This window comes from Euleptes europaea, chromosome 1 (assembly GCF_029931775.1).
Source record: "Euleptes europaea isolate rEulEur1 chromosome 1, rEulEur1.hap1, whole genome shotgun sequence".
NCBI classification, from domain to species: domain Eukaryota; kingdom Metazoa; phylum Chordata; class Lepidosauria; order Squamata; family Sphaerodactylidae; genus Euleptes; species Euleptes europaea.
In genome coordinates, this window is record NC_079312.1 from 57,262,906 (window position 1) to 57,288,773 (window position 25,868).

General features: G+C 44.3%; 1 protein-coding gene across 1 annotated transcript in view; it reads right to left on the bottom strand.

Annotated features, from left to right (window-relative positions):
• Positions 1 to 898: 898 nt before the first annotated feature.
• The window catches only part of TPRA1 (transmembrane protein adipocyte associated 1), a 28,148-nt gene continuing 3,178 nt past the window's right edge, over positions 899 to 25,868 (bottom strand). Inside the window, exons 2-11 of the mRNA XM_056860121.1 lie at positions 18,813 to 19,012; positions 18,555 to 18,687; positions 13,349 to 13,435; positions 12,790 to 12,862; positions 10,845 to 10,924; positions 9,449 to 9,559; positions 8,292 to 8,352; positions 7,253 to 7,355; positions 5,518 to 5,598; positions 899 to 1,205 (exon numbers count right to left, since the gene is read on the bottom strand). Coding sequence (XP_056716099.1) covers positions 971 to 1,205; positions 5,518 to 5,598; positions 7,253 to 7,355; positions 8,292 to 8,352; positions 9,449 to 9,559; positions 10,845 to 10,924; positions 12,790 to 12,862; positions 13,349 to 13,435; positions 18,555 to 18,687; positions 18,813 to 19,000 — 1,152 coding nt within the window. The 5' untranslated portion in view covers positions 19,001 to 19,012 and the 3' untranslated portion in view covers positions 899 to 970. The remainder of the gene's footprint in view (positions 1,206 to 5,517; positions 5,599 to 7,252; positions 7,356 to 8,291; positions 8,353 to 9,448; positions 9,560 to 10,844; positions 10,925 to 12,789; positions 12,863 to 13,348; positions 13,436 to 18,554; positions 18,688 to 18,812; positions 19,013 to 25,868) is intronic.

Consider the following 25,868-nt stretch of genomic DNA (forward strand, 5'->3'; position numbering starts at 1 on the left):
CCACTCAGGTGCCATCACTCGCAACATTTCAACGCATGGCTTACCAGAATACTTCCACTCATCCCCTCTTTTGGAGCTGTCAGTTTGAGCCAACTCCTTCCTTGCTAGTCCCACTGGCTCTGGAGTTTGGCCAGCATCCAGCAGCAGATCACTTCTCTATACGTCTCTCTTGGCTAAGTTTTTATCTTTAAACGCAACCCTAATTCAGTGCACGAAATTCACGGCCGCACATCCACCAGTCTCAGAGGTTCAGCTGCACAGCAACAAGTTCCATGGAGAATCTTTCCCTGCTGGCCACTTTCCCTCTCTCTTGCAATATCTAGGATATATATTACAAATATATATATTTATTTATTATGCACACGCACACAAACACGCTCCTCCCCTGTGATGAATTAGGGGAATACTTAGTAAATCTTTCCATAAACAGTATCCAGAGTTTTCCCATGTCACAAATCCCACACAACTGCCACTGCCAGAGGTACAGGGAACAGTCTCATTCTCCCTCAGCTTCTTTTCCAAACAGCATTCTGCTGGGGGCTTAGTCTTGTTGGGAACATGAATATTTAGGAAATAAACCCAAGTGAAACATGAAAAGCATGTCCAGCTTTATGTTCAGTCGAACAGTCAAGAACTCCCAGCTGTATGCACGTTTCATCCTCAATAAAAGGTTGCCGTCCCATCTAATTACATGTATTTGGAATGTTCAAGATAAAAGATTTAATATTTATGCATTTTGATATAAAGCTGGCCTAGGGTTTTTTTTCTGGCATGAACACAAGAGCCAACTTCTTGGAAGGCCACCGTAGCTGATTTTTCTTCCATGCTGGATTTCTATACATATATATTTAAAATCCTCAAAGGGAAAAAAAAAGACAACACTTTAAAGAATTCCAAGGGCAAATTTGTGACAAAGCTCAGGGATCTGAGAGAGATGCTTTCTTCAAAGAAAAGAGGAAGTGGGTTTGCCTTAGGAGTTGATGGCTTTCCAGCGGTCACTGTCAACACTGTTGATGCTGCCCACGTGACAGGGCATGGAGGCAATGTCATCCAGGTAGGCTGCGGTGTCGATCTGGGTGCTGGAGTAGAAGCTGGAGTCCAGGCCTTCTTTCTTGGCCACCCCGTAGGCATGCGGGAGGTGCACATCCACATCCTCAGGCTCATCCACCTGGCACTTATAGGAGAAGAGGATCTTTGGCTCAGACCTGAAATCATCAAAAGGAAAAAAGAAGGAGGGAGTGTACTTTTTTAGGGCAATATATTTTTCTGAATGTAAAACCCAGTTCTCCGTAAGGAGAAGGATTTTGGAGAGAATACAACTAGGAGTTGCTAAGGGGGGAGATGGCAGTGAGACTGTCCTTCGATGCCAGGGCACATCCATCCAGAGTTAGGCAGAACCAAAGAGTAGCCATGATATTCCTCCACGTTTGTTAATCATCTTGGGAATTTCTGCTTAACTCTTTGTGCCCTTTCTACCCACCCCTTTGCAAACTTCAGCCTGAAATCTTCTGGATTACACAACCAGGTTTGGACCTCTCCTTGTTGCAGTAACTAACATGTGCTACAGTGGGGCTTGATCATTGAAAAGCCAGGGTGGGGGAAGCAATGCTGTGTGTTCAAAGGTGGCCTACAGTGAGATTTGGAGACGGGGTAGGAAACTTTACCTGCATACCAATATCACAGCAATAAAAATCAGGATCACAAAAGAGCCAAATGGAATCTGCACGTTCGGAGGCAAAAACTGCCTCTGAATACTAAATGCTGGGGATAGTTATCACCATAATGCCATGCTTGTGAACTGCTAGAGACCTCTATCTGGCCTCCACTGAACTACGGAGACATTATGTGTGATATAGCCAGGTGCTTCATACATTCTTAGATTTTAGAAGCCAATTAAGAGTTACATGGGAGGGAAAAGGTGCCCCATTTCTTCTGCAAAAAACAGTCAGGGATTCTGCATGAAAGGGCTTCAATACCAGAAGTGACTCCAAGTGTGAGAACGTGCTTGGGAAGAAGGGCTTCAAAGCAGCAAGCAGCACGACCGAGAAGGATTCAGCCGCCCTTGCCTGCCAATCCTCTTTTCATTGAATGTCTCACGTCTGGAACCTTTTCACTCCAGTGATCCTTCCAGAACTGCTACTTTTAGCACTGGGCGCACAATGTCTTCATACCAAGAGTGTCGGATAGTCATAGGCAAGGCAGGAAAATTTATGCCTATGGATCAGTGCAGAACAACATGTGGGCTACTTCCTCACCACAAGGAAACAAAGTTCTCAAGATTACCACCACAGGGCCACATGGAATACTTGGCTCGCACCACTCAATTGGATCTACAGATACCTAATACTCAACACATATGCACGGTCCAGCTGAAGTGAAAAACTTTTGCATCCCATAGATTTTTTCAGTGAAAGAGCGAAGTGTGTGCTTAAATCCATACATGAAATCAATGGGTCTTCAAAGTGGTTAATTTGGGCGTGATTATGGTCTAGGCCGTTACATTTATTTAAAGTAGACTGTTTCTCTCAAGAAGTACTAATTTGCAGGAAAGAACTGGTTTTCTAAAGCAAAACTGAAGGTTGCTGAACTCTGCTGGAAAACGGCACTACAGTGGCTAACAAGGAATATGGAAATCTCAGTCAGAAAGCCATTCATTTATTCTAATGTAGACTAGACTACTGTAATGCTGCTGCCCTTGGAAAGATTTCAGAAACTTGAGTTGGTGCAGAACGCTGCAGCCACCTCTCTCTCTCTCTCTCTCTCTCAGTCATGGCACCAAAACTCTGGAACTCTCTTCCCAGAGAGACTTGTCTGTCCCCTCCTGCTGCTGTCCTCCACCAGCAAGTTAAGACTTTTTTTTGTTTTATCCAACCTAGTGTTCCCTCAGTGATACCTCCTTCCTGCCCTATGTTCTAACTGTTGTTTTGATGTTTTTGTATGTTTATTTTAGCTTGGTTTTAATAATATGATTTTGTCATGTGTGTTTTTAATCTATTAGCTGCCTTGGTGGCCCTGATGAGGACAGAAAGGCAGGTCATAAATTCTGTAAATATATTCCTCACCTTCTTATCCCACCTTTCCCCTCCAAGGAGTTCAGGGTGGCATACACAGATGCAGTGACCCCATTTTTATATTCTAACAACAGACTTGTAAGATAGGCCAGGCTGACAAAGAGAGTGGCTTGCCCAAGGTCACCCAGTGAACTTCACAGCCCAAGCAGGGATCTGAACCCAGTCCTTCATGAGCTACATTCTAACACACTAGTGGGGGTTGTTCCAGGGATGTTTCCCCTTTTGGGACAATGTCATCACCAACCCTCCAAACTAAGCTGCATCAGAAGCCAGCATGTGCTTGTGCCAGGCAGACCGGCAAGAAACATGGGCCGAAGTACCTCCAGTGCCTGCAGTCAGGCCTGTGGAAACAGTGAAGTAACAATTTCAGTCCTGCCCATTAAAAGTCATTTGAACTATTTATAAGAAGTCTTCAGTAAGTAAGACTAGTTCCCAAAGTGGCCACACAGCGGCACTCCAAGCTCACAAATCAGTTAACTAGCAGAGACTTTTTTAAAAAAAGGTAAAAGTAGCCCGCCTGTGCATACACCAGGTCATTACCAACCCATGGGATGATATCACCTCACGACATTTACTAGGAAGACTATGTTTACTATGTGGTTTGCCATTGCCTTCCTCAGTCATTGACACTTTACCCCCAGCAAGCTGGGCACTCAATTTTACCAACCTCGGAAGGATGGAAGGCTGAGTCAACCTTGAGCCGGCTACCTGAAACAGATCTCCGCTGGGATCGAACTCAGGTCGTGAGCAGAGCTTTGGACTGCATTACTGCAGCAGAGGCTTTATTTTACTATTATTTTATTTAGACCATTTTTATGCCACCTTTCTACCCAATCAGGCTCCACAAGGCGGTGAACATAAAACTCCAAAACACTTAACTGTTAAAAATATAAAATTCAATTAAAAACAAACACTAGGAGGAGGATCAAAAACCGTTATTGGGGGTATGGCTAGACAAAACAATAGTCCTCACCTATTGGTGAAAGACTCCAATAGAGGGACACAGACGAATCTCCCTAGGAAGGGAGTTCCAAAGTTTTGGTGCCATGACAGAGAAGGCCCTTTCTCAGGTTACCACCCGTCTAGCCTCTACTGAAGCAGGGATTCCAAGGAAGACCAGAGTGAGCACATAGGTTCGTATGGGAGAAGACAGTCCTTAAGGTATGTTGTTTCCAGGCCATACAGGGTAAATACTAGCACCCAGAATCAAATTGAGAGCCAGTGTAGGTGGAACACGACTGGAGTGATAGGGTCCCACTCCAGCCACAGCATTCTGTATCAACTGTAGCTTCTGCAAAATCTTCAAGGGCAGCCCCACATAAGGCCCACTGTAGTAATCTAATATTGATGTTACCAGGGCATGCACCACAGTGGCAAGATCTTTTTTATCCAGGAATGGCCGCAATTGGTTCATTAGCTGAAGCCGCTGAAAGGCACCCCTGACCACCGCTACCACCTTATTATCCAATAGGAGGCCCTGGTCCAGGAGCACCCACAGGCTACAAACTTGCTCCTTCAGGGGGAGTGCAACCTCATGCAGAAAAGGGGATAACCCATTTCCCAGGTCAGACCTTCCACCCACCTGTAGCACCTCCATTTTGTCAGGATTAAATTTCAACTTGCTAGCCCTCATCCATTCCAAAACTGCCTCCAGGCACCTATTCACGGTTTGCAGAGCCTCCCTGGGATCTGCTGGAAACGTGCAATAGAGCTGAGCATCATCTGCATATTGATGGCGGCTCAGCCCAGATCTTTAGAAGACTTCTCCAGCAGGTTTACATAGATGTTGAAAAGCATGGGGGCCAAGATGGAACCTTGGGGAACCCCCTAGGCCAAAGGTCAAGGGGCAGAGCACCGGTCTTCCAAAACCACACTTGGAAACCTACCCTTGAGGTAGGACTGGAACCACTAGAGAACAGTGCCTCCAGCCCCTCCCTTTGGTAAAGAAGCGAACTCCTGATGCAAGTGTTTAGAAATTAACTCTCCTGCTGATCATGTTACCTGAACCCTACCTTAAATTTCAAAAGCAAAAATTACCTGCCATGATGCAGGCTTGGCCTCCACAACAACTCTCATTAATCATTTTGTCATTAACCTGGGAAGGGGGGGGGGATTATCAGCAGTTCAGAACTTAATGAGACTCTGCACAAACATTAAGAGTCTAATCTTCCTGAATCCCTACGACAAAGTTAAAAGTCATCCCCATTTCATAGATGGAGGAACAGAGTAATTGAATGTGGGTTTGAGAAACCCAAGCACACAAGCAGCATGTGGGAAGGGGTTAGGAAAGCAGGGCCTCTTCACAGGCCCCAGACCAAAGGGCCCACTTCTGCCTCTTCCGGAGGAGCTTCACTCCGTACTGTTAGAGGCCCGGCAGGAGGCATTCTGCCCGGAGGTAGCTGCGCAGTAACAAGGCGTGAGAGATTCAGAAACTTCGGCCACTTACCCAAAGAAGCTTTTCAGGAACGCCACATAAATGAGAGGCGCAAAGAAGCTGAAGTAGAGAAAGGTCGTGGCGTCGACACAGCTGTCAAGAGACAAGAGAGGGCAGATGAAAATCTGATCCTGGCACTCCAAAACAGGCCGCACCGGCTGTGTAACTCACACAGGTACATATTCAGGAAGGGGTTCTATTCCCCAAGAGAGGCAAAACCAAGGAAAAGAGGTTAGCAAGGCAGTATTTTCCCAGGGAACAGCCACACTGTGCCACAGCGAAGGGTTTCCTTTCTTCAAAAGCTTACAAGCCTCTGGGGACCCAAGGACAGAACACTTCATCACAGAAAGTGCTTTCAGGTGTCACGTTTATTCAGAGCTTTGGCATTTTCCCCACCCTGCCCAGAAAACAGAACAGCACAAAGCGGCCTTACATTTCTTGCCACCAATGAAATATAATATGCACAGGTTTCTTATCCCGCTTAAACACAAAATGAGTTAGGATGCAAACCTTTATATTACCCCTAGGCCAAGAGATGCTTGGATGAGACTGTGAATTAGAAGAAGATTTGGTTTTTTATACCCTGCTTTTTCTCTACTCAAAGTGGCTTACAATCACCTTCCCTCCCCCCCCACCCCCACAACAGGCACCTTGTGAGTAGGTGGGGCTGAGAGAGTTTTGAGAGAACTGTGACTGGCCCAAGGTCACCCATCTGGCTTCATGTGGAGAAGCGGGGAATCCAATCTGGTCTGCTGCTCTTAACCGCTACACCATGCTGGCTGTAGAAACTGGCTATAGCATAGATGTAGAAACTCAATGGGCACAGTCATTCAAATGCCACAGTGTTTGTTTCCACTGCTTCGCCACAAAAGAAGGGAAAGCGGGCATGGCCACTGCTCCCAAGGAGCCCCTTTAGCATGTTCTCTTTGCTTTCTAAGCAAAAAACAAAATGGCTGATATATTGTCTTGACTCTTTGGGATACAGAATTGGGAAAGCTGGGACTCCCTTGATCACAAGCATTTGCAGCCTCTACCTGTTTTATTTTTCAGAGTTACTTCCACAGGAGAACCAAAGGGGGAATCGGTCTCTTTATGGAAGGAGGAAAAGTAATCCACTGATCAGTGGCAACACCTCATGAGTAACACAGTGCACCAATCCCCTGACCCACCAGTTGTCTCCCCTAAAGCACACCTCACTGCAAGAGGGACAAAAATCTCAGTTTCTCTGCTCATTTGGAGCAGTGCTCTGCTGAGCCAGCACCGTCAACTCTCCCCTATGCTCCCTTAAGAGTTTGGAAGGGAAGAATGGGAAAGGAATTGTGCCTACGAAGGAGAAGACCGGCCAGAATTATCACCCCAAATTCATTACCTGAAGTTGCTACTCCCATCAGAAGTGGCAAGATGGAGGAGGAAGGCACAGAGCAGGGTTTGGAGGAGGAAAGATGCCCCTGGATCTCAAGTTGGGGAGCAAGAACAGAAATCTGTGGATTGGGGTGGCCCAGTGATAAGAAACAGAGAGCGCCAGCCAAGTGGGTAGAACCACCATAGCCTCCCCCTGCCAAGTTTTGGTGGGAAAAAAATCATGTTGCTTCTCAGAAAGGTAGACTTGGACAAATGAGTTGGCAGCAGTTGGGCTTGCTATGCAAAAGGACTAATTTGCAGTAACATGGTAGAATGTGAAAGGTGATCTGTCCCCTGAACACATACCATAATCTATATGCCAATAAAGGTCATTTGATTGACATACCATAACCCTTCTATGATGCCTGCACAGAGGAGAGCACTGCCCAGGCCCTGCACCAGGTTCAGCACAGCAAGAATTCCAGCATAGATGTAGAAACTCTTCCTTGCTGCAAAAACAGAGAAAGACACTGAGGTCAAAGTTAGGATAGCGTGTCTCCTATTTGGTGGAAGAACCAGTTCTGAACACTGAAATAGAAGTATCACAAGCACAACTTTAGATCGTGTGCAGAAGAAACGCGCTAAGGGAATCCCTCCTTTCCGGCCTGCCCCTGGCCCTTGCATCTGGTCATTTCACATTGTGAACATACCTGCATTTGCTGGTTCCCCTCCTGCTTGTGTGACGTATAGATCTGTGTTAGTATCATGCACATTGTAAGCAGCCAGATATATGCAGCCACTGCCAACATCCTTTCTTCCTTTTATGTGCTATCTATTCAATTGCAAGCCAGTCTGGCAAAGGACCTGTCTATTTCATTCTCTGTACTGCACTTTGTGGAATCCTAAGATCTTTATTAGGAGTAACTACAACTAAAGGTTGGAGGTGTGCATCCACAAGTCAGTTTAATTGTAATAGCATAAGAACACACCAGAGGAGTAGAGGAGGTGTCATGCAAAAAGTATGCATCAGTTGCCTCACTGAACTCATAGAGCTGCCTTTAACCAAGTCAGACCATTAGTCAAAGTCACTATAGTCTACTCTGACTGGCAGCAGCTCTCCAAAGTCTCAAGTGGAAGTCTTTCATATCACCTGAACCTTATAACTGGAGATGTCAGGGATTGAATTTGAATCTTTCTACACGCAAAAGAGATATCAGCTGCTGAGCCACAACTCCTCCAAAATTTTTCACTTTTCATCACAAATAACTACAGGCAAATGTTAATGCTCCAGTGAAAATGTCATGCTGCAAAAAAAGAACAGAAGTATGGGTTTTATTTGCAAAACAGAGCAGCCTGACACTGCCCCCATAGACCCAGTGTCCATTTTAATATCTACAAAGCTTTAAAAAAACTCATACTCATTTGAAGAGTGGCTAGTCACTTACATGGTAGAGAAATGCGGTCCTTCAAGGGAGTTTTTGGAAGAATCACCACCAATGAATAAACCTATTAAGAAAGAAGGTAACAGGTAACTGGGGGTAACAGGTAACTGGGGGAGGGAGGCACAGCTGATTGATTACGTGATAGATCATGATGGGTAGCTGTGTTAGTCTGTTGGTAACAGTAAAAACGAGCAAGAGTCCAGTAGCACCACAAGGACTAACAAAATTTCTGGCAGGGTATGAGCTCTCATGAGTCATAGCTCACTTCTTCAGTTACCTGAAGAAGGTATCTGAAGAAGTGATCTGTGACTCACAAAAGCACATAACCTGCCTGAAATTTTGTTAGTCCTTATGGTGCTACTGGACTCTTGCTCTTTTCTACTGATTATATGATCGTTTGGAGCAAGCAAACTGAAAGGGTTCCAAGTTCACATGTTGAGAAATTAAGCACAGCACTGTGGCACAGAAACTGAAGTTCTAGGGCTAGAAAATACACAGAAGCTTCTGGCTCGGAAAAATCGCTTGGTCCTAATCCCACTTAATGCAAGGAGTAGTTAGGATATCTCTGTGATGGAATAAAAATATTCTCCATATCCCTCCCTCTCTTCTATCCCACCCTCCTCACATGCTTATCCACTTTGATGATCAATGGAATTAAGCACAGGTTAGCTATGACCAACTCAAAGTAAGCCTTGCTATAATACTTTCCTAGTACCCCACAATTAGTATCGTTTAGGTGACTTTTTTAAAAGCCTCTAATGTATGCTCATTCCAAATCTCCTAAACAACCCACAGTGAATAGATTGAGGAAAAATTACTACTAATTACAATAAAAGTTAATTCAGCACTTACAAGTGTGATACAGTATATGTGTGCCAGTTGTTACAACTGTTAATACAACAGTCATATATTGTATAAATTCATAAGAGGTAGTCATATTACAGCGAATTAGCCAACTGTAATTCTGGTAATGAATGCCATAAAGGTGCCCGACATTCTGCGGAATAAAATCTTAAAGATTCTTTTAGTACACGAGTATCAGGAAATGGTATTCCAGTGAAGTTGGGATCCCACAGCAAACCGTAACTCATTATCATTTTCTCTACAGCAGTTCTGGTTCATCCATGTTGTTCAGGAAGGACAAAACCTGTTGGCCTTACCAGAAAGAAGAAACAGGAGCTTGCAAGCCAGAAGTGTCGCCCGCCATGGCCGTAGATATTGAAGTCTTCTGCTGAGAGTCTGGCATCAGGGTACTGGATTTCCAGAGTTCCCTGAAAGATTGGCACAGAACAATGCAAATGGGTTTGTGCGGGGAGGGAATGCTGTTAGAATACGATCTTATCAACTCACACAAAAAAGTTTCCACTTGCAGCATGAGATACTGTCAAAGAGACATTTGCCCTCATTGGAAGCCAGCTTTTTCCACCAAAATAACAAGATCTCCCAGACAACTCAGAAATGTTGAAATACCTGAAAACCACTTATTCCTGAAACTGGAGGGAAGGGGACTTTGGCATCAGAATTAGTTATTGGGTTGGGAAAGAGGGAGGGGACTGTGGCTCAGTGGAAGAGCCTCTGCTTTGCATGCAGAAGGTCCCAGGTTCAACCCCCGGCATCTTCCGTTAAAAGGACCGGGCAACTGCTGATGTGAAAGACCTCTCTGTTTGAGACCTTGGAGAGCCGCTGCCAGTACTGACATTGGTGGACCAAGGGTCTGATTCAGCATAAGGCAGCTTCATGCATATGGCAGGAACGGAGAACTGTAGCTGGGATTTGCAGAGCTGCTAAAGCAAGAATTCTGCCATTTCACCTTCAACAGGAATTTCTCTGCCTATCGTGTTGCAGCTTACTGTGTTGGTTTAAGACACCTGGACAGTGCACAGTAACGTCGCTGTTAATACTGATGCTGCACCAGCCAAGGTCGATGCTGGACACCACTACTATAGAAAAGAAAAACATGCCTAAAATATAAAGATACTCATGGTTCAGGACCAAAATTATATACTGGGCTATTAAAGTGAGCCAGATCCTCTTGAGTTGGAGCCACCTTCTATCTAGGAGGCTCAGCAGCGATGAGTCTGCTTTGCACTATATAAATGCCTTGTCCTGGTCTAGCAAGGACTGACAAGACGGATCTCATAAGAACATAAGAAAGGCCATGCTGGATCAGACCAAGGTCCAGCAGTCTGTTCACACAGTGGCCAACCAGGTGCCTCTAGGAGGCCCACAAACAAGACGACTGCAGTAGCATTATCCTGCCTGTGTGCCACAGCACCAATATATTAGGCATTCTCCGCTGATACTAGAGAGAATAGGTATGCATCATGACTAATATTCATTTTACTAATGGCCATGGATAGCCCTATCCTCCATGAACATGTCTACTCCCCTCTTAAAGCCTTCCAAGTTGGTAGCCATCACATCCTGGGGCAGGTAGTTCCACAATTTAATCTTGAGCTGCGTCCTTTCCTTCTCTCTGTTCCACAACCAGCCATCCTGTTATAGCAAAGAGTGCTCCAGGCAGGTGCTTTTGTGTCATTCTTCTCTTACGCTTACCTGAGTGACAGAGTAGGCCAGAGACAGAACCGTGGTGATGGCTAGCACACGCTTGACACTGGATTTGCTCTCCAGATGACCTGAACGAACAAGAAGCACATCATGAAACACTCCCCTGGCATGCTCAGCATATTAGGCTTGCGCCAGTAATGAAAAACTAAGAGTTGTGCGTGCCTGTTCCCTCCCACTGTTTCAGAGTTCACGTACATGTCACCCAGAAAGCCAGTCTCACTGTCAAGTCACTGTATGTGGAGCTGCAGTTCTTCAAGCTTATGAACAGCAACTTATTCTTCCCTTCCAACCAAACCCAATAAAACTGGGCCCTTTTATCACGTGGCTAATGGACACTATTAGCTAGAGGGAAAGTGGAGGATGGAAGATTGCCTCCTTGCAGCTTTCCAAGAAGCACCCAGCTGGCTGCTGTTGGAAAATAAAATGGATGATGGATTAGACAGATCCTTATATAGTGAGTAAAAGACTCTTCCTTAAAATGAGCCAGTGATGTAGCAGTTTGAATATTGGACCAGGACTAGAGAGACTTGGGCTGAAATCCCCACTCAGCCATGAAGTTCACTGGGTGACCTTGGGACAGCCACACTTTCTCCCACCTTCATCTGCCCCACAGGGTTGTTGTGTGGATAAAACGAAGGAAATAATTATGTACTCTGCCGTGAGCTTATTGGAGTAAGATGGGTTGAGACCGAGTGAGTGCTCTCTATTACGCTGCTTTGCTGACTTCCTGCCACATGTGGCAGCAGACACCAAGGTCCCAGAACGTTGTTTATTTACATTATCTATAGTCCGTCTTTCTCACAGGGACTCAAGGAGGATTAAATATAGTGAGTCAGTACAATCAACAAAATGGGACATTCAACCACCAATGAATTAGGATTTCAGTCTGGAACCACCAGAAAGCACTGAAGCATAAGTATTCACATGACACATTAAGCGGTACTCCTATTACCTCCACAGGACCTTAGAATTCAAGGCATCGTTCATCTATCTACATCAGCTTGGAAAGGGCTGATCTTTGTAGCTATGGAACCTATACTGATATACTCTGTACATTTAAAAAAAAAGCCACCAAGAAAGTCTCTCCTCATGTTGCTCCAAGCCTGGAGAGCACGCAATTACACACTAAGCCTACGTTCACTGGCCTATGCCCACAGGACCTTAATGAGCAGGAGATCGTCAAATGCTACAGAAGGAATTTCTGCCAAGCCGGCTGCAAGCCTAGCAGAGCTTGTCCCTGACTCTTCCTAAAGAGTCATTGGCAGGGCACAGAGGAAAGAATGCCTAAGTGGTACAAGAGACACAGGGCTCCACCTGACACAACAATCCACTGTCAAGCCCCTTGATATACTGACACTGCACTGTGTATTTCTCCACCCTGATCTTCATAACTGGCTGCCTCTGGCAAGGTCAGAAAAACTGGTGGTGTAACTGTGGCAGAACACCCGCCCATAGAAAGCACACAGTTTTTCTTCTCTCCATTCCAGCAGCCCATTCCAATCCTTGGAAAAAAATAATTCCTGGAGTCACAGGACCTCTAACTGAATGCTGGGAAAATGGGATTTCCCCCCACCTCAATAATAGAAAAGTTGCCTTTAGGAAATGCTTCTGGGTCCTCTGCAACAGTCAAGACGACTGATGTGCCTTTAAAGCCCTACAAACTGATTTGCTAAGAAATAAAAATAAAAATAAAAATGTGCGTGTGCATAAATTTCCTCTCTCCACCCTGACAGATGCAGCAAAAGTCTTGCAAGAGAGAGCAACAGAAGAAACTTGAAGGGGGGGGGTTCCCCCAGCAGCCTGGGCTTTACTTGCTGAAGTCGTCTTTGGGCTCAGCAGGACTGGCTCTTTTGATCAAAAGCAAGGCATATTTACCAGGTTCCACTTATCTTGCCAAGAAGTGTATCAAGGAACACTATATAGGAAATCTTACCAAATGCCAGGCCAAGGATCACCATGCTCAGTTCAATGGCCAGAAGGAAGAACCTTGTGATTTCCCACAGGATCTAAGGAATACAATACAAGAGGTAGATGGTCAGGAATGGGACCTAAAAGGAAGTTTCCACAGTGACATTTCACCTTCCTTCTCATAAGGAAACTCTCTGTAGACAGAGGTTTGAGCTAGCTAATGGAGTACACTCATTGTGGCTTTAAAAACCACCTCGGCAGCGCTACAGTGAACAACGCTACTGCTCTGCTCTTCTCTAATCTTCGCCACGGACCCTGATGTTGCGACTAGCTATTCAAAACACGACTTGTAACAAAAAATTCACGAAATGAAGTCTCTTGAAGCTACTCAGGTGAGAAACGGACATTGCAGGTACACTGTGTAAGGTAGACACGTGCATGCTTATAGGCCACACTGCAGCAAACCGGCACCATCACAACTGATGGCCACAAAAAGAACTCAAAGAAAAGCCTGGCAAGGCCAGAGGAAAAGATGGAGAGGGCAGCAGTTCCGCCTTTGCCTCTGGCTTCACAGCTCAATTCACCTTGTCAGTAACCGTTGCAACGGTTGAGGCGCTGACAGTCATGGAGACAACAGCCCGAGCGATCCCGACCACAGCTACCACAAACACCTAGAAGACAAAAACAAAAAATGAAGGAAAGGCACACTCAGTTGAATACTAGCTCTCTAGCATCTCTGCTGTTGGTATTCCAGGGGTGCCCGTCTACAGCAACTGGTGTACAGAGATCTCGACAGACTGTGAACACCGTATGACAACCATCAAGGAGCCTCAAACCTGGAGTAGTTCCACTACTCATTTGTTTGGGAAGGCAGGGAAGAAAGTAAAAAAATAAAAATAAAACCCTCAGGAGCTGAAGACTTAAGATCAAAGACTGCCCGGGTGACAAGCTAAGTCAGTACATAGACTGGAAAAAACTTGTATTACTTCTGTTTACTACTTCAGCTATTGCATATGCTTTACAGAGAGAAGGAAGGGATTTATTCAGCTCTTAAAGGTAAAGGTAAAGGTCCCCTGTGCAAGCACCGGGTCATTCCTGACCCATGGGGTGACGTCACATCCTGACGTTTCCAAGGCAGACTTTGTTTGCGGGGTGGTTTGCCAGTGCCTTCCCCAGTCATCTTCCCTTTACCCCCAGCAAGCTGGGTACTCATTTCACCGACCTCGGAAGGATGGAAGGCTGAGTCAACCTTGAGCCGGCTACCTGAACCGACTTCCGTCAGGATCGAACTCAGGTCATGAGCAGAGCTTTTGACTGCAGTACTGCAGCTTAACACTCTGCGCCACGGGGCTCCTACCCCTCTTTCAATGCTAGAGAGAAGGGCACTGCCTGTTCTTACATTACCTTTGGGGTATTGAAAAGTGTTCACATGGGTGAACTGAAGTTCATGAAGTATCAGGGCTCATGAGCCTCATAACTCTTTACAGTTAAGTCACAAGAGGCCACTCTTTTGGATAGCTTACAGGTAGTACCATAATGTGGTTCATGTAAGCAAACTTGATACCTAGCCACAAACTGAAGCATAACAATGTGTCGACGTGTGATAAAACATTAAAAGATTTTGTCTTGGGTATAAGCATGCAGCATTTCCTAACCATTTTTTCTGGCACCAGTATTAACTAGGACCACATGGGTCACTTTGTGCACTTCTGACCAGGGCTGGTGTCAGCATACCCTGAGATGGGGCATCTGCCAGGGTCCAGGGTTTCTGGCTGGGCCTGATGCCACCAACCACCACCCGCCCACCTCTTCTGCTACCTACCTGCGTGAACACATGAAGCTGCCAATGCCATATACTGAATCAGACCCTTGGTCTATCAAAGTCAGTATTATCTCCTCAGACTGGCAGCGGCTCTCCAGGATCTCAGGCAGAGGTCTTTCACATCACCTACTTGCCTAGTCCCTTTAACTGGAGATGCTGGGGATTGAGCCTGGGACCTTCTGCATGGCAAGCAGATGCTCTACCACTGAGCCACAGCCCATCCCCCCATCCTCTCACTTGCCAGTGCTCTACTATCTGTGGTCTTGGCTGCCCGGGGTGCCCAACGCCGCCCAGGAGGAGCATGTCAGCCGAAATGCTCCTTTATATGGGGAAATTAGCTGAGCAATCGGTAACTATGTATTTTTATAGCGATCTCGCACTCAACTATACCAGAATCCGTTTAATGAGACGTTTGAATAAAGACAGAGACTAGGAGATCCAAATTAAACAGTGTTTATGTATCCAAGCATTCAAATGGTGCAGCACAAGCATACAAGAGACTAGTAAATTAAAAAGAGGAGTACAGAGACGTTTGCCAATGTGGCAGGATTTCGTTGTTCAAATATTTACCGTATCTAGATGAGGTGTTGTCCAAATTTCACGTAGACTAATAACAGATTGAAAAGGAAGACCGAGATGGGGGGGGCAGGGGTTCCCGTAGACTTGACCAGCAAGGCGGGAGGGAGCGTGGTAAGGCTGCGCAAAACCAAACCAACAGAGTAACGGCAAAGGTGCCAGGAAAGACCTAAGGTGTCTTGAATGGGCCAGGGGCATCCCAGTTATACTATTTTCTGGGGGCGGGAAGAGGGATTTTACCCCTCCCAGGTTCCCAGGTGACAAAAGGTGACAAAAGGATTAAGCTGTGTCTACCAGGGCAGGGTAGTGAGAATTTGGAAATTATTCTAATGCCAATGGCTTTCGCAACCCGTGATGGTCTGGAATCTCTCTGCTGATGGGATTTACATTCAGGAACAATGGGTGCGATCTGTGCAAATGTCCTGGGGTCGCTGCAGCTGGACAGGGGGGATGACTCATCTGGATATCAGGATCACCGCTAACGACCCATTGAGCAACGGAGGAAGTTGGGAGGGGGGAAGCAGCTCGCATTGAGTACGTGGCTGTCAGCTCTTTGCGAAATGGCTGCTGCTGGAACAGAGTTTTGCAGGAACATGGCTCCTCTCAGGTTCACAAGAGACGGCCCTTTGCATCTGGTTCCTAGTGGCTGGTTGCCCGGGCTGGTGAGAGCGGCTGTGTCAGTTTCAAATGAGCCGCGCCGCGACCGCCCAGTAGCGTTTGGGGCAGGCGCGCGGCTGGAAAGCAGTCAGTGCGCTTGCATACCAGGTTGCCAGGTCCAGTCCTGGAGATTTAGGCAGGCCCGTATGCTATCAAGCACATAAGGCAGAGCAAGCGGGTGCTCCTGACAGCCAGAGCAGAGGCACTCCCAGCCACACACACCACCCAGAGTCACCGAGGAAAAGGCACATATGTGGCTATGAGCAAGGGTGGTAGGAGAGGCTGTGAGGAGGCTGGGAAAGAATGTAACAGCAGGTGGGGGGGTACATGAGTGGGGGCACAGAGGGAAATGTGAGTCCTGGTGATGGGCACAGAACAGGAGGGGGGACCCTGAGCACTCTCTGCCCGGGGGCCCCTCAAAACCTGGAACCGGCCCTCCTTCTGACATCATACCAACTCATCCGGTAAAATATAAATTCTCAATAACATTTTTCAAGCCCCTGAAAACAAATCTGAAAGTGCTTGTTTTGATTTTATTGACGTGCTCTATATTTTTGTAACTTCAATTTTTTATTATGAAGCAAACTGCCTTGGGCATTCTTATATACAGAAAAGCAGACTATGAATGCTTTAGACCAATATAAATATAGAAAAACTGGATACAAATATTTTTTGCATGAGTGTAAGTCACGCCTGATGAACTCGCAGGAAGCACGGTGCACAAGCTTCAAGTATTGAGGGTACAGGCCTTATTTGCCTAGCAAAAGGTTCGTGTTCCTTTCTATAGCGTTCAACAGTAGAACAAGGTTAAGGCCCTAAATGGCTTGGGGCCAGGACACCTAAAGGACTGTCTCCTCCCATACTATTCAGACTGCCAGTTAAGAGCTGCCTCTCAAGCCCTGCTCTCTGAGCCCCCTGCCTTCAGGGGAGAGGCAGGTAGCAGCTACAAACAGGGCACTTTCTGTGGTGGCACCTTGCCTTTCGAACGCCCTCTCCCTTGAGGCACCTACCATATTGTCTTTTAAGCACGAGGCCAAAATATTTCTTTTTACCCGGGCTTTTAATCAAGGGGTCTTATCTTTTTAACTGCTTTATGGTCTGCTGCTGATATGAGGTTAGTTTTATGGATTTCATTATGTTGTTTTTATGTCCTTGACTTGTCTGTTTTTATATTGATAGTTTTATGCTGTTTTTATTTCTATGCCCCCTCAAGAGGCGGCATACAAATTTTTCTTAAACATATATGAAGAAATAAATAAGTTGTGAGAAATAATTTGTGTTACCTTGGCACATAATTTGTTTTAAGTATATAGTCTACGTAAGACAGATTTTAAGACGTGATTATTCACAGCCTCCCTTGTCCAGAGGTCAGATGTATCCATCCTGTTGCACATTAACATAATTTCTTTCTCTACAGGTGAGCTATGACTAGCAGATCTCTATATGATGGGTATAGTAATCCCACTTACTGATGCAGTAAAGAGCTGGGGCCATTCGTAAACCCCCTTCCGTAAGGACTGACTAGGCAGCTGCCGCATTTAACAGTGCGAGTAAAGATTTCAGAAAGACAGACAGGGCAAGAGAGCCCTCCCTAGAAACAGTAAATGAGGGGCAAAGGGAAGAGGTCCTTTGTGGATAACCTGTATTATAGTAGTCCTTCGACTGTTCTCTCCATACATCCTGTTTTCATCTCTAAAGCAGCATCAGAAAAAAAAATTGTATCTACTTCCTTTCCAAGATAAGACTTCTGAAAAACAGCAGCAGCTTTTGTGCCACACAGAGCATTTTCAGACTTCAGAGTTAAGCAGCTCTAACTCTGGTCTTCACACTAGGCCCAGAGTGGTTAGTGACCTATTCTTTTGCAGCAAGATGCCTACATAAAGGAAGACAAGCTTACTGACCAACTTTAAATCTAAGGATGTGTCTCTTCCTAAAATTCAAGGAGTGTAAACTGCTAGACAGGAGACAAGAGCTATATATATAGCATAGAGCAAGACACCGTCCTCCCTTTGGTAAGTGTGAAATTTCGTATATCAAGGATTCCTGAAGTACAGCACTGGCTTTCTCAGACTATGGAACACAGACCCTGCCTGAGAAGCACAAGATCTCAGGGCAAACCAAGGGAAATAACATAAACGTTCCTGATCATCCTATAGTGCCACACTGTAGCTGATAGCATATCAGTGAGGTAGGCAGTGATGAGTAGCTACTGCTTGGCATAGGATTTGGCTAGGTTAAGCCACACAGAGGGAGGGAACTACTAGGGGGTTGGACTAGATGACCCTGGTGGTACCTTCCAACTCAATGATTCTATGATTCTGTTGGAGCTCCCTACCAGAGGAGCTCCCTACCAGTACAATCATCAGGCCAGAGGAGCTCCCTACCGGGACTGCACTCCACTGTTTTTATGTTGTCTAAGGCCTGATTATTGCACCATTCATCACACTTTGGCCCCTAAAGGTTTAGAACCAACTTCATGTGGATTCAGAAGTAGACATCTTATAAAGTTCACCAGTGAGGAAGGCCCACCAAGCATGAAGCTGCTTAGAGAATCACAGAGACCCCGATCTGCTTCCAGACTCTGTCTGGGAGCACCACTAGGTCAGGTCAAGTGTTTGCTATGCGAAACAAAAATCCAAAAGAAAAATCTGACGTGTCACAAGATTTCCCCAACACCCTGACAAGCGCTCGAGGAGTCTGCCAATATACTTTACACAAAATAAGAACATACTCACTAGTACGTAGAAGGTGGTGAAGATTGGACTGGATGTAGCATGGATTTTGGCCCTAGCAGAGGGCAGCTTCCAGAGGAGAAACACAAAGAAAAGCACATTGGGAACCAGCAGCAAAAGATCCCAGTAACGGACCCTAGAGTGAGGGGGGGAAGACAGAAGAATTGTTTTTCTAAAATGCATTTGTCCCAGCTTTGACCATACAAAGACCTGGAATTCCTACTCGGAATAAAAAGGCACTTCCGTGTAACTGTGTCTTACCTGGTTGTTCCAATATCTTCATACAATAACAACAAGCACTTGTGTGGAGCAGTAATGTTGGTGTCATTAAAAACCTGTACGGTTGTCAAGGGTGCAGAAGTCACATTGTCCAAAGCTGTTACTAACGTGGTGGGAGGTGGCAAAGAGGTGATGTTGTCATATGTGGAGAACATCTCCAGAGAGTTCATCCTGCCACTGTCCTGAAAGAGAAGGAAAAGCAGTATTATCAGGCAACCAATTTTTATTTTTATTTTTTGCCATCAAGTCACAGCTGACTTACGGCGACCCTGTATGGTTTTCAAGGCAAGAGACTAACAGAGGTGGTTTGCCATTGCCTGCCTCCACGTCACGCCCCTGGTATTCCTTGGAGGTCTGCCATCCAAATACTAGCCAGGGTCAGGGCTGAGTGTGTGTGACTCGCCCACAGTCACCCAGCAAACTTCCATGGCACTAGTGGGGATTTGAACCCAGGTTTTCCATGTCCTAGTCTGACACCTTAACCACTACGCCAGCTCTCTTAGGCAACAGACACTGAAGGGAAAAACCAGATGTGCCTCAGGCCCTCTTTCAATGAGAAACTGAAACTAAAACCTGGCATTCCTCTTGCATTAATCCCCAGATACACAATCCCCCGTCAAACCATGTATTAGTAGCGTAACAATAGTTCTGGGAACCATGTCAGTGATCAGTCAAGTTTATAGTGCATGTGGGGGTCAAGTGCAGTTTTATTTAACTGATTTAGATTTATATCCCGCTCTCTATCCTGGCCGAAGCCGGCTTCAGAGAGGGTAACAACCATTATTTTGTTCTTAGATGTCCACGTTAACAGCACTTGCTCAAAGCGTTTTCCCCGCAATTGTCGCCCATGTTTAGTGTGCTGATTACGGCTATTGCTTGAAGGTAGACGCTTCCCAGCCATCACCTATGGTCTTTATAACCTCCATGTCTGACTTCTTTTATACATTTTACATGGTGCTGTCTTAGGGTTGGGAACCTGCCCTTGACATTTGGGGGTGGAGCCCGGGGAGGGCAGATTCCTCAGTGGGGTAAAATGCCTTAGAGTTCACCCTCCAAAGCAGCCATTTTCTCTAGGGGAACTGATCTCTGTTGTCTGTAGATCAGTTTTCATTCCAGGAGATCTCCAGGCCCCATCTGGAAGTCGGCAACCCTATGCTGCCCTTGAAGAGCGTCTGGATGTTTCCGCTGCTGTAGAACTTTGTAGCCTCTTTGTCTTTTTAACCTGTAACTGGTCAGCCATCATTACATTTCCCTGGCCACCTCACCCATTTCCCTGGTAATTTAGTGTACAGTGTTGAACAGTCAGGAAGGTGGAAGAAGAGAAAAAGTGTATTAAAGTTCCCTCCAAAACCACATGGGTACAGAGGATCTATTATCCCATATTTTCCCAGTGTTCCTCTTCGGCAAAATGTCAAATATTCTCTTAATGTGAGTTGCAACATATTATCCCACCATTCCTCCTTTTCAGCCTCTAAGAATTAGTTTCGCAGTTATCCAGAGTCCTTGCCTGGGGCCCACAGAATTGAAACATAGCTGACAGTAAGGTCTTCCGGTATTCCCGTTACAGAAGTAATTATTTTCTGCATCGCTGGCAGAAACCAAGTTACTAAAGTGCAAGCTTTGAAGTTGCTCCAGGCACTGTGTATTGCATTTATCTATTGCATTTTTATCCCACCCTTCCTCTAAAGAGCACATGGCCGCACACACAGTATGTGAAAGGAACAGCACCTGAGGCAACACGAATTCCACCCTTCCCCATTCCCAAAGCGGCCTACTTGCAAGTCGAGGCTTTGTCCTTCAGCTCCCCAAGCATGGAAGAAAAAAAAACAAAGGAGAGGAGAAAACTAATGTACAGGGGTCAGAAAACTCTGTGTGTGCGAAAGATATTATATTTCTTCTAACAATTACCACATTGACAAACACAGCTTGTGGCACAGTGACAGTTTGTGCTTCTTGGAACAGGTTTCCACAAGCCACCAACCGAGTTACTAGATGCATGAACCCTGTTCGTAAATTACAGTGAACGCACATACTATCTATGTACAGTATCTGCTTGATGTTTTTTCTCTATATGGGCATTGAGTAATTCTCATGCTACATTCAACATAGGTACAACTAAACGAGTGACTGAAATTTCTCTAGGTACTGGTCCCCAGTTTCATTTTTAAATGTGAACGTTCATTTTTCATGTAAGAAACATGGTTGTTTTTACAAACAGATGCCCACGTGTACATGCAGGATTTACAGGCATTCACTGTAACATGTGAATAGGACTATGGCTCTAAGTATGGGTGTAGCATCTCAGTCAACCATTCTTTTGGCCCAGAGAGTGAAATTCTCAGATCCTTACTCGGGCAAATCTTTTGCTCATTCTTTGTGGTAGGCCAATCTTAAAAGAATTACTAAAATTTACACTAGCTTGCACCACTGTGGTAAGCTCCATTTTTTCTCTCCCCCAGGTTAAGTAGAGGCATTCACTTTATCATACATGTTTTAATCTGTTCTTGCTCAGTCTCGTATTTGATCAACAATTTGTATAGTTTACCCAAAATATGGTCCGTTTCCTTATTCGCCATTAACTTCAAATTCTGTGTGTTCTTCTAGTTTGCCTTGTTGGTAACAGTCTTGTTTAAATTTTGTAATCATCTGGTAATAGGTTAACCAACCTATTTTATTATTGTCTTGTTTGATTTCTTCCCAAGATTTGATTTTAACTTGTTTATTTAACATATCCGGGTAGCTTAAAAAGTCTGTCGACTTCTTTTCCACGTTGCTTAAATAAGCATCAGTGGGTGACATCAAAAGGGCAGGTAGACTCAATCTAGCTTTAGTTTTCAGCAATATTTTCATTAATCCTTCTTGAATCACATGTCTGTGTTCAAAAATCTCTCATTTTTGGGCTTTCCGGAGATAATGTAGACCTTGTTTCCATTCTCCTTCCTTTATCTTCAATAATTTCTGCTCAGGGTCTTTAATCCAGTCTATAATCCAGAGCAGACCCGCAGCATGATAATATAATTTCAAGTTGGGTAATGCCAGTCCTTCCCTTCTTTGATCATCTTGCATTACTTTGAAATTAATTCTTGGTTTTTTACCGCCCCATACAAATTTGTTGATTTGTCTTTACCAATTTGTCTTTACTATCAATCATCTTTTCTTCTATATAGATTGGTTTTCTTATTTCAAATGTTACCTGTCTTGGTAATATATTCATTTAAATCACGGCAATTCTGCCCAGCCACAACAACTTCAGTTTAGACCACATGGTGAGGGGTTTTTGAGTGTCTGCGAAGCTGAGAGCAATACTGTAAGAGGTCTAGACTCTGTCAAGAGGTTAAACTCCTAGAAGAGTCACTCAAGGCAGAATGGTCACAGCTGAAAAACCAGACTAAAATGTGGCCATCGATCCCTGAAGGGGGTGGACGCATCAGCAGAAGAGAACAAACAATTCCAATGGTGATGAGGGTGGAGGAATCCTTGAATGGTAGCTACTGGGCACTAGCAGTGGTGGAAGGCGACACTGGTGAAGGATCTTTTGTAGACAGCAGCAGTGCCACTTCAGCTAACCCTGGTTAGTACTGCACAGAAGACGGTAATGGTAAACCCCTTCTGACCAACCTTTACCTTGAAAACCCTGTGATGAGACAATCCAAAATGAAGAAAAAGATATAGTGCTAAGAAGATGGAGCCCCCAGGACGGATAGCACTCAATCAGCTCCTGGGGATGAGCGGGGAATAAGTATACCTAGCGCTGTTCTTAATGACGAAGTTGTTGACGTGAATGGATGCAAAAGGAAAGTCCAAAGCTTGGAATGTGAGAAGCATAGAACATGGAATGTGAGAAGCATGAATCAAGGTAAGCTTGAAATTGGGAGTGAGTGAACGAAAGTGGACTGGATTAGGACATTTTCAGTCAGAAAATTATGAAGTCTTTTACTCGAGGAATGACAAAAACAGAAGAAATGGAGTTGCTGTAAAGCGAGGTGAGATGTAACACAGGCAGGCAGGGGCTATAATGCAAAGTCTGACCGAATAATGTCAGACTTCATGGAAAGCCTATTAACACAACCATCATTCAAGTTTATGCCCCAACTACAGATGCTAATGAGGGAGAAACTGAAAGCTTTTATGCAAGTCCAGGAAGAAATTGATCACATACTCAAACAAAATGTGCTAATAATTATAGGTGACAGGAACGCAAAAGTAAGAAACAAAGCTGAAACAAATATTGTTGGCAGATGTAGGCTAGGAGCACAAAATGAAGCAGGAGAGTAACTCATAGAATTCTGTGAAGACAACAATTTGTTCATTGCAAACACATGTTTCAGGCAACCAAACAGACGATTGTATATGTGGACATCACCAGACGGCCAACATAGAAATCAAACAGATTACATAATTGGAAGCAGGAGATGGAGAAGCTCTATTCTCTCAGCTAAAACAAGACCAGGAGCCGACTGTGGTGCAGACCATGAATTGTTAATATAAAAAATTAGAATAAAGCTCAAGAAAAAAACATCAAAACATTCATAGTACCAAAATACAATCTAAGCAACATTCCTGGGGAGTTTAAAGGTCATTTAAAGATCAGATTTGCATTACTAAGTTTAAGTGATGTGAACCAGAAGAAGTAGAGGTTGAAACCAGATATATTATTAAGGAACCATCCACAAAAACTACTCCTGTAGCCAAAAGAAAATAAAAACCCTTGATGGATGACTAAGGAACTCTTAAAATTGTGAAAGACAGATGAGAAGCAAAAGTAAAAGGTGACAAAAACAGAATCAAAAGTCTAAATGCAGCATTCCATTGACTCGTGCATAGAGACAAAGAGAACAATTATAATAATCAATGTAAAGAAATAGAAGAGAACAACAAAAAAGGAAGAACAAGTGCTCTATTACACAAGATCCAAGAAATCAAAGGGAAATTTAAAGTACGGTTAAGCATGCTGAAAGAGCAACATTGAAACGCATTTACTGAACAGGACAAAATAAGATGGAAACAATACACTGAAGAACTGTACAAAAGAGATGAAAGGATGACAGTTTCCCTCCAAGAAGAATATTTTGAAGAAGAACCTGTAATTTTAGAAAGTGAAGTGAAAGCTGCACTCAGAGCAACTGTGGGGGGGGGGGAATCACCAGGAACAGATGGGATATCAACAAAGCTATTCCAAGCCACAAAAATGGAGAACATCAAAATCTTAGCAAGAATATGCCAACAAATATGGAAAACAAAACAATGGCCCACAGACTGGAAACAGTCAATTTACATTCCAGTTCAAAAAAAGGAGACATCAAAGACTTCAGCAACTATCGGGCCATCACATTAATTTCTCACATGAGTAATGTGATGCTCAAAATCTTACAACATATATATGGAATGAGAAAGGCCTGATGTTCAAGATGGATTCAGAAAAGAAGGAGGTATTCGAGATCATATTGCAAGTTTATGTTGGTTACTGGAGTATATGAGAGAATTTCAGAAGAAAATTAGCTTGTGTTTTCATAGATTACACTAAAGTTTTTGATTGTATGGATGATGAAAAGCTATGGCTGGTTTTAAAGGAAATGGATGTGCCACCGCATCTGATTGTTTTGATGTGCAACCTGTACTCTGGACAAGAGACTACTGTTAGGACAGAATATAGAGAAACAGAATGTTTTCCAATTGGCAAAGGTGTCAGACAAAAATGTATTTTATCTCCCTATCTCTTCAATCAATAGGCAGAACATATCATAAGGAAAGATGGATTAAATTTAGATGAAGGTAGAATGAAAATTGGTGGAAGGAACCTTAACAATTTGAGATATGTCGATGATACCACATTACTGGCATAAAATAGCGAATGCTTGAAATGGCTACTGGTAAAAGTTAAAGCAGAAAGTGCCAAAGTAGGACTACAGCTGAACATCAAGAAGACAAAAGTAATGACTACTGCAGAATTACTTAACTTTAAGGTTGACAATGAGGAAACAGAAATTGTACTAGACTTTGTTTCTTTGCTCCATCATCAACCAAAAGGGATACTGCAACCAATAAATCAGAAGGACATTGAGACTGGGAAGTGCAACCACCAAAGAGCTAGAAAAGATTCTTAAGTGTAAGCATGTGTCAGTGGCAACCAAGATCTAGTTAATTTGTGCCATAATATTCCATATTACTATGTACGGGTGTGAAAGTTGGACAATGAAGAAAGCTGACAGGAAAAAAGTAGATTTCTTTGAAATGTGGTGTTGGAGGATAGTTTTACAGATGCCATGGACCACCAAAAAGACCAATAAGTGAGTTCTAGACAAAATCAACCCTGAACTTTCCCTAGAAGCTAAAATGACTAAACTAAGGCTATCATACTTTGGCCATAAGACAGAGTTCACTGGAAAAGACAATAATTCTATGGGGAAAAGAAAGACCCTACATGAGATGGACTGACTCATAAAGGAAGCCAGGGCCCTCAGTTTGTAAGAAGTGAGCAAGACTGCTAACTATAGGACGTTTTGGAGGACACTGATTCATAGGGTTGCATGAGTCAGAAGCAACTTGACGGCACTTAACACACACAGACACACACACACAAATGCAAGGATGCTTAAGGTGACCTGTAAAAAAAGGGGGACTGTGCTTATATTACATATCTTCTTATATGTAGCCATGGCAATAAACAAAAAGCTCAAACTATGGGATGAGGACACAGAGGGGAGATACAGACAGTTCTTTCAAAAGCCCTGAACAGTTGTGCTGTAAACAGAAACCCATTTAGGCAAAGATAGTTTTTGTTGTGTCTTTACAGTGCAATATTAAGCAGTTACACTCTAAGCTGATTAATTTAAATGGACTTGGAAGTGTTTAAGTCTGTATGGGACTGCACTGCAGTCAGCAGGAAGAACCAGCAATGAAAGGCTTCTATTAGCCCATTCCTGAGGGGGGGGGGCAGTTAGGCAGCCTCCACAGAGTTTCTAGTCCCTGTGTATGTGGATATGCTAGGACAACATAGCAATGTCCTTGACAATATTCCAGGCCACAAGGGAGCCTGGC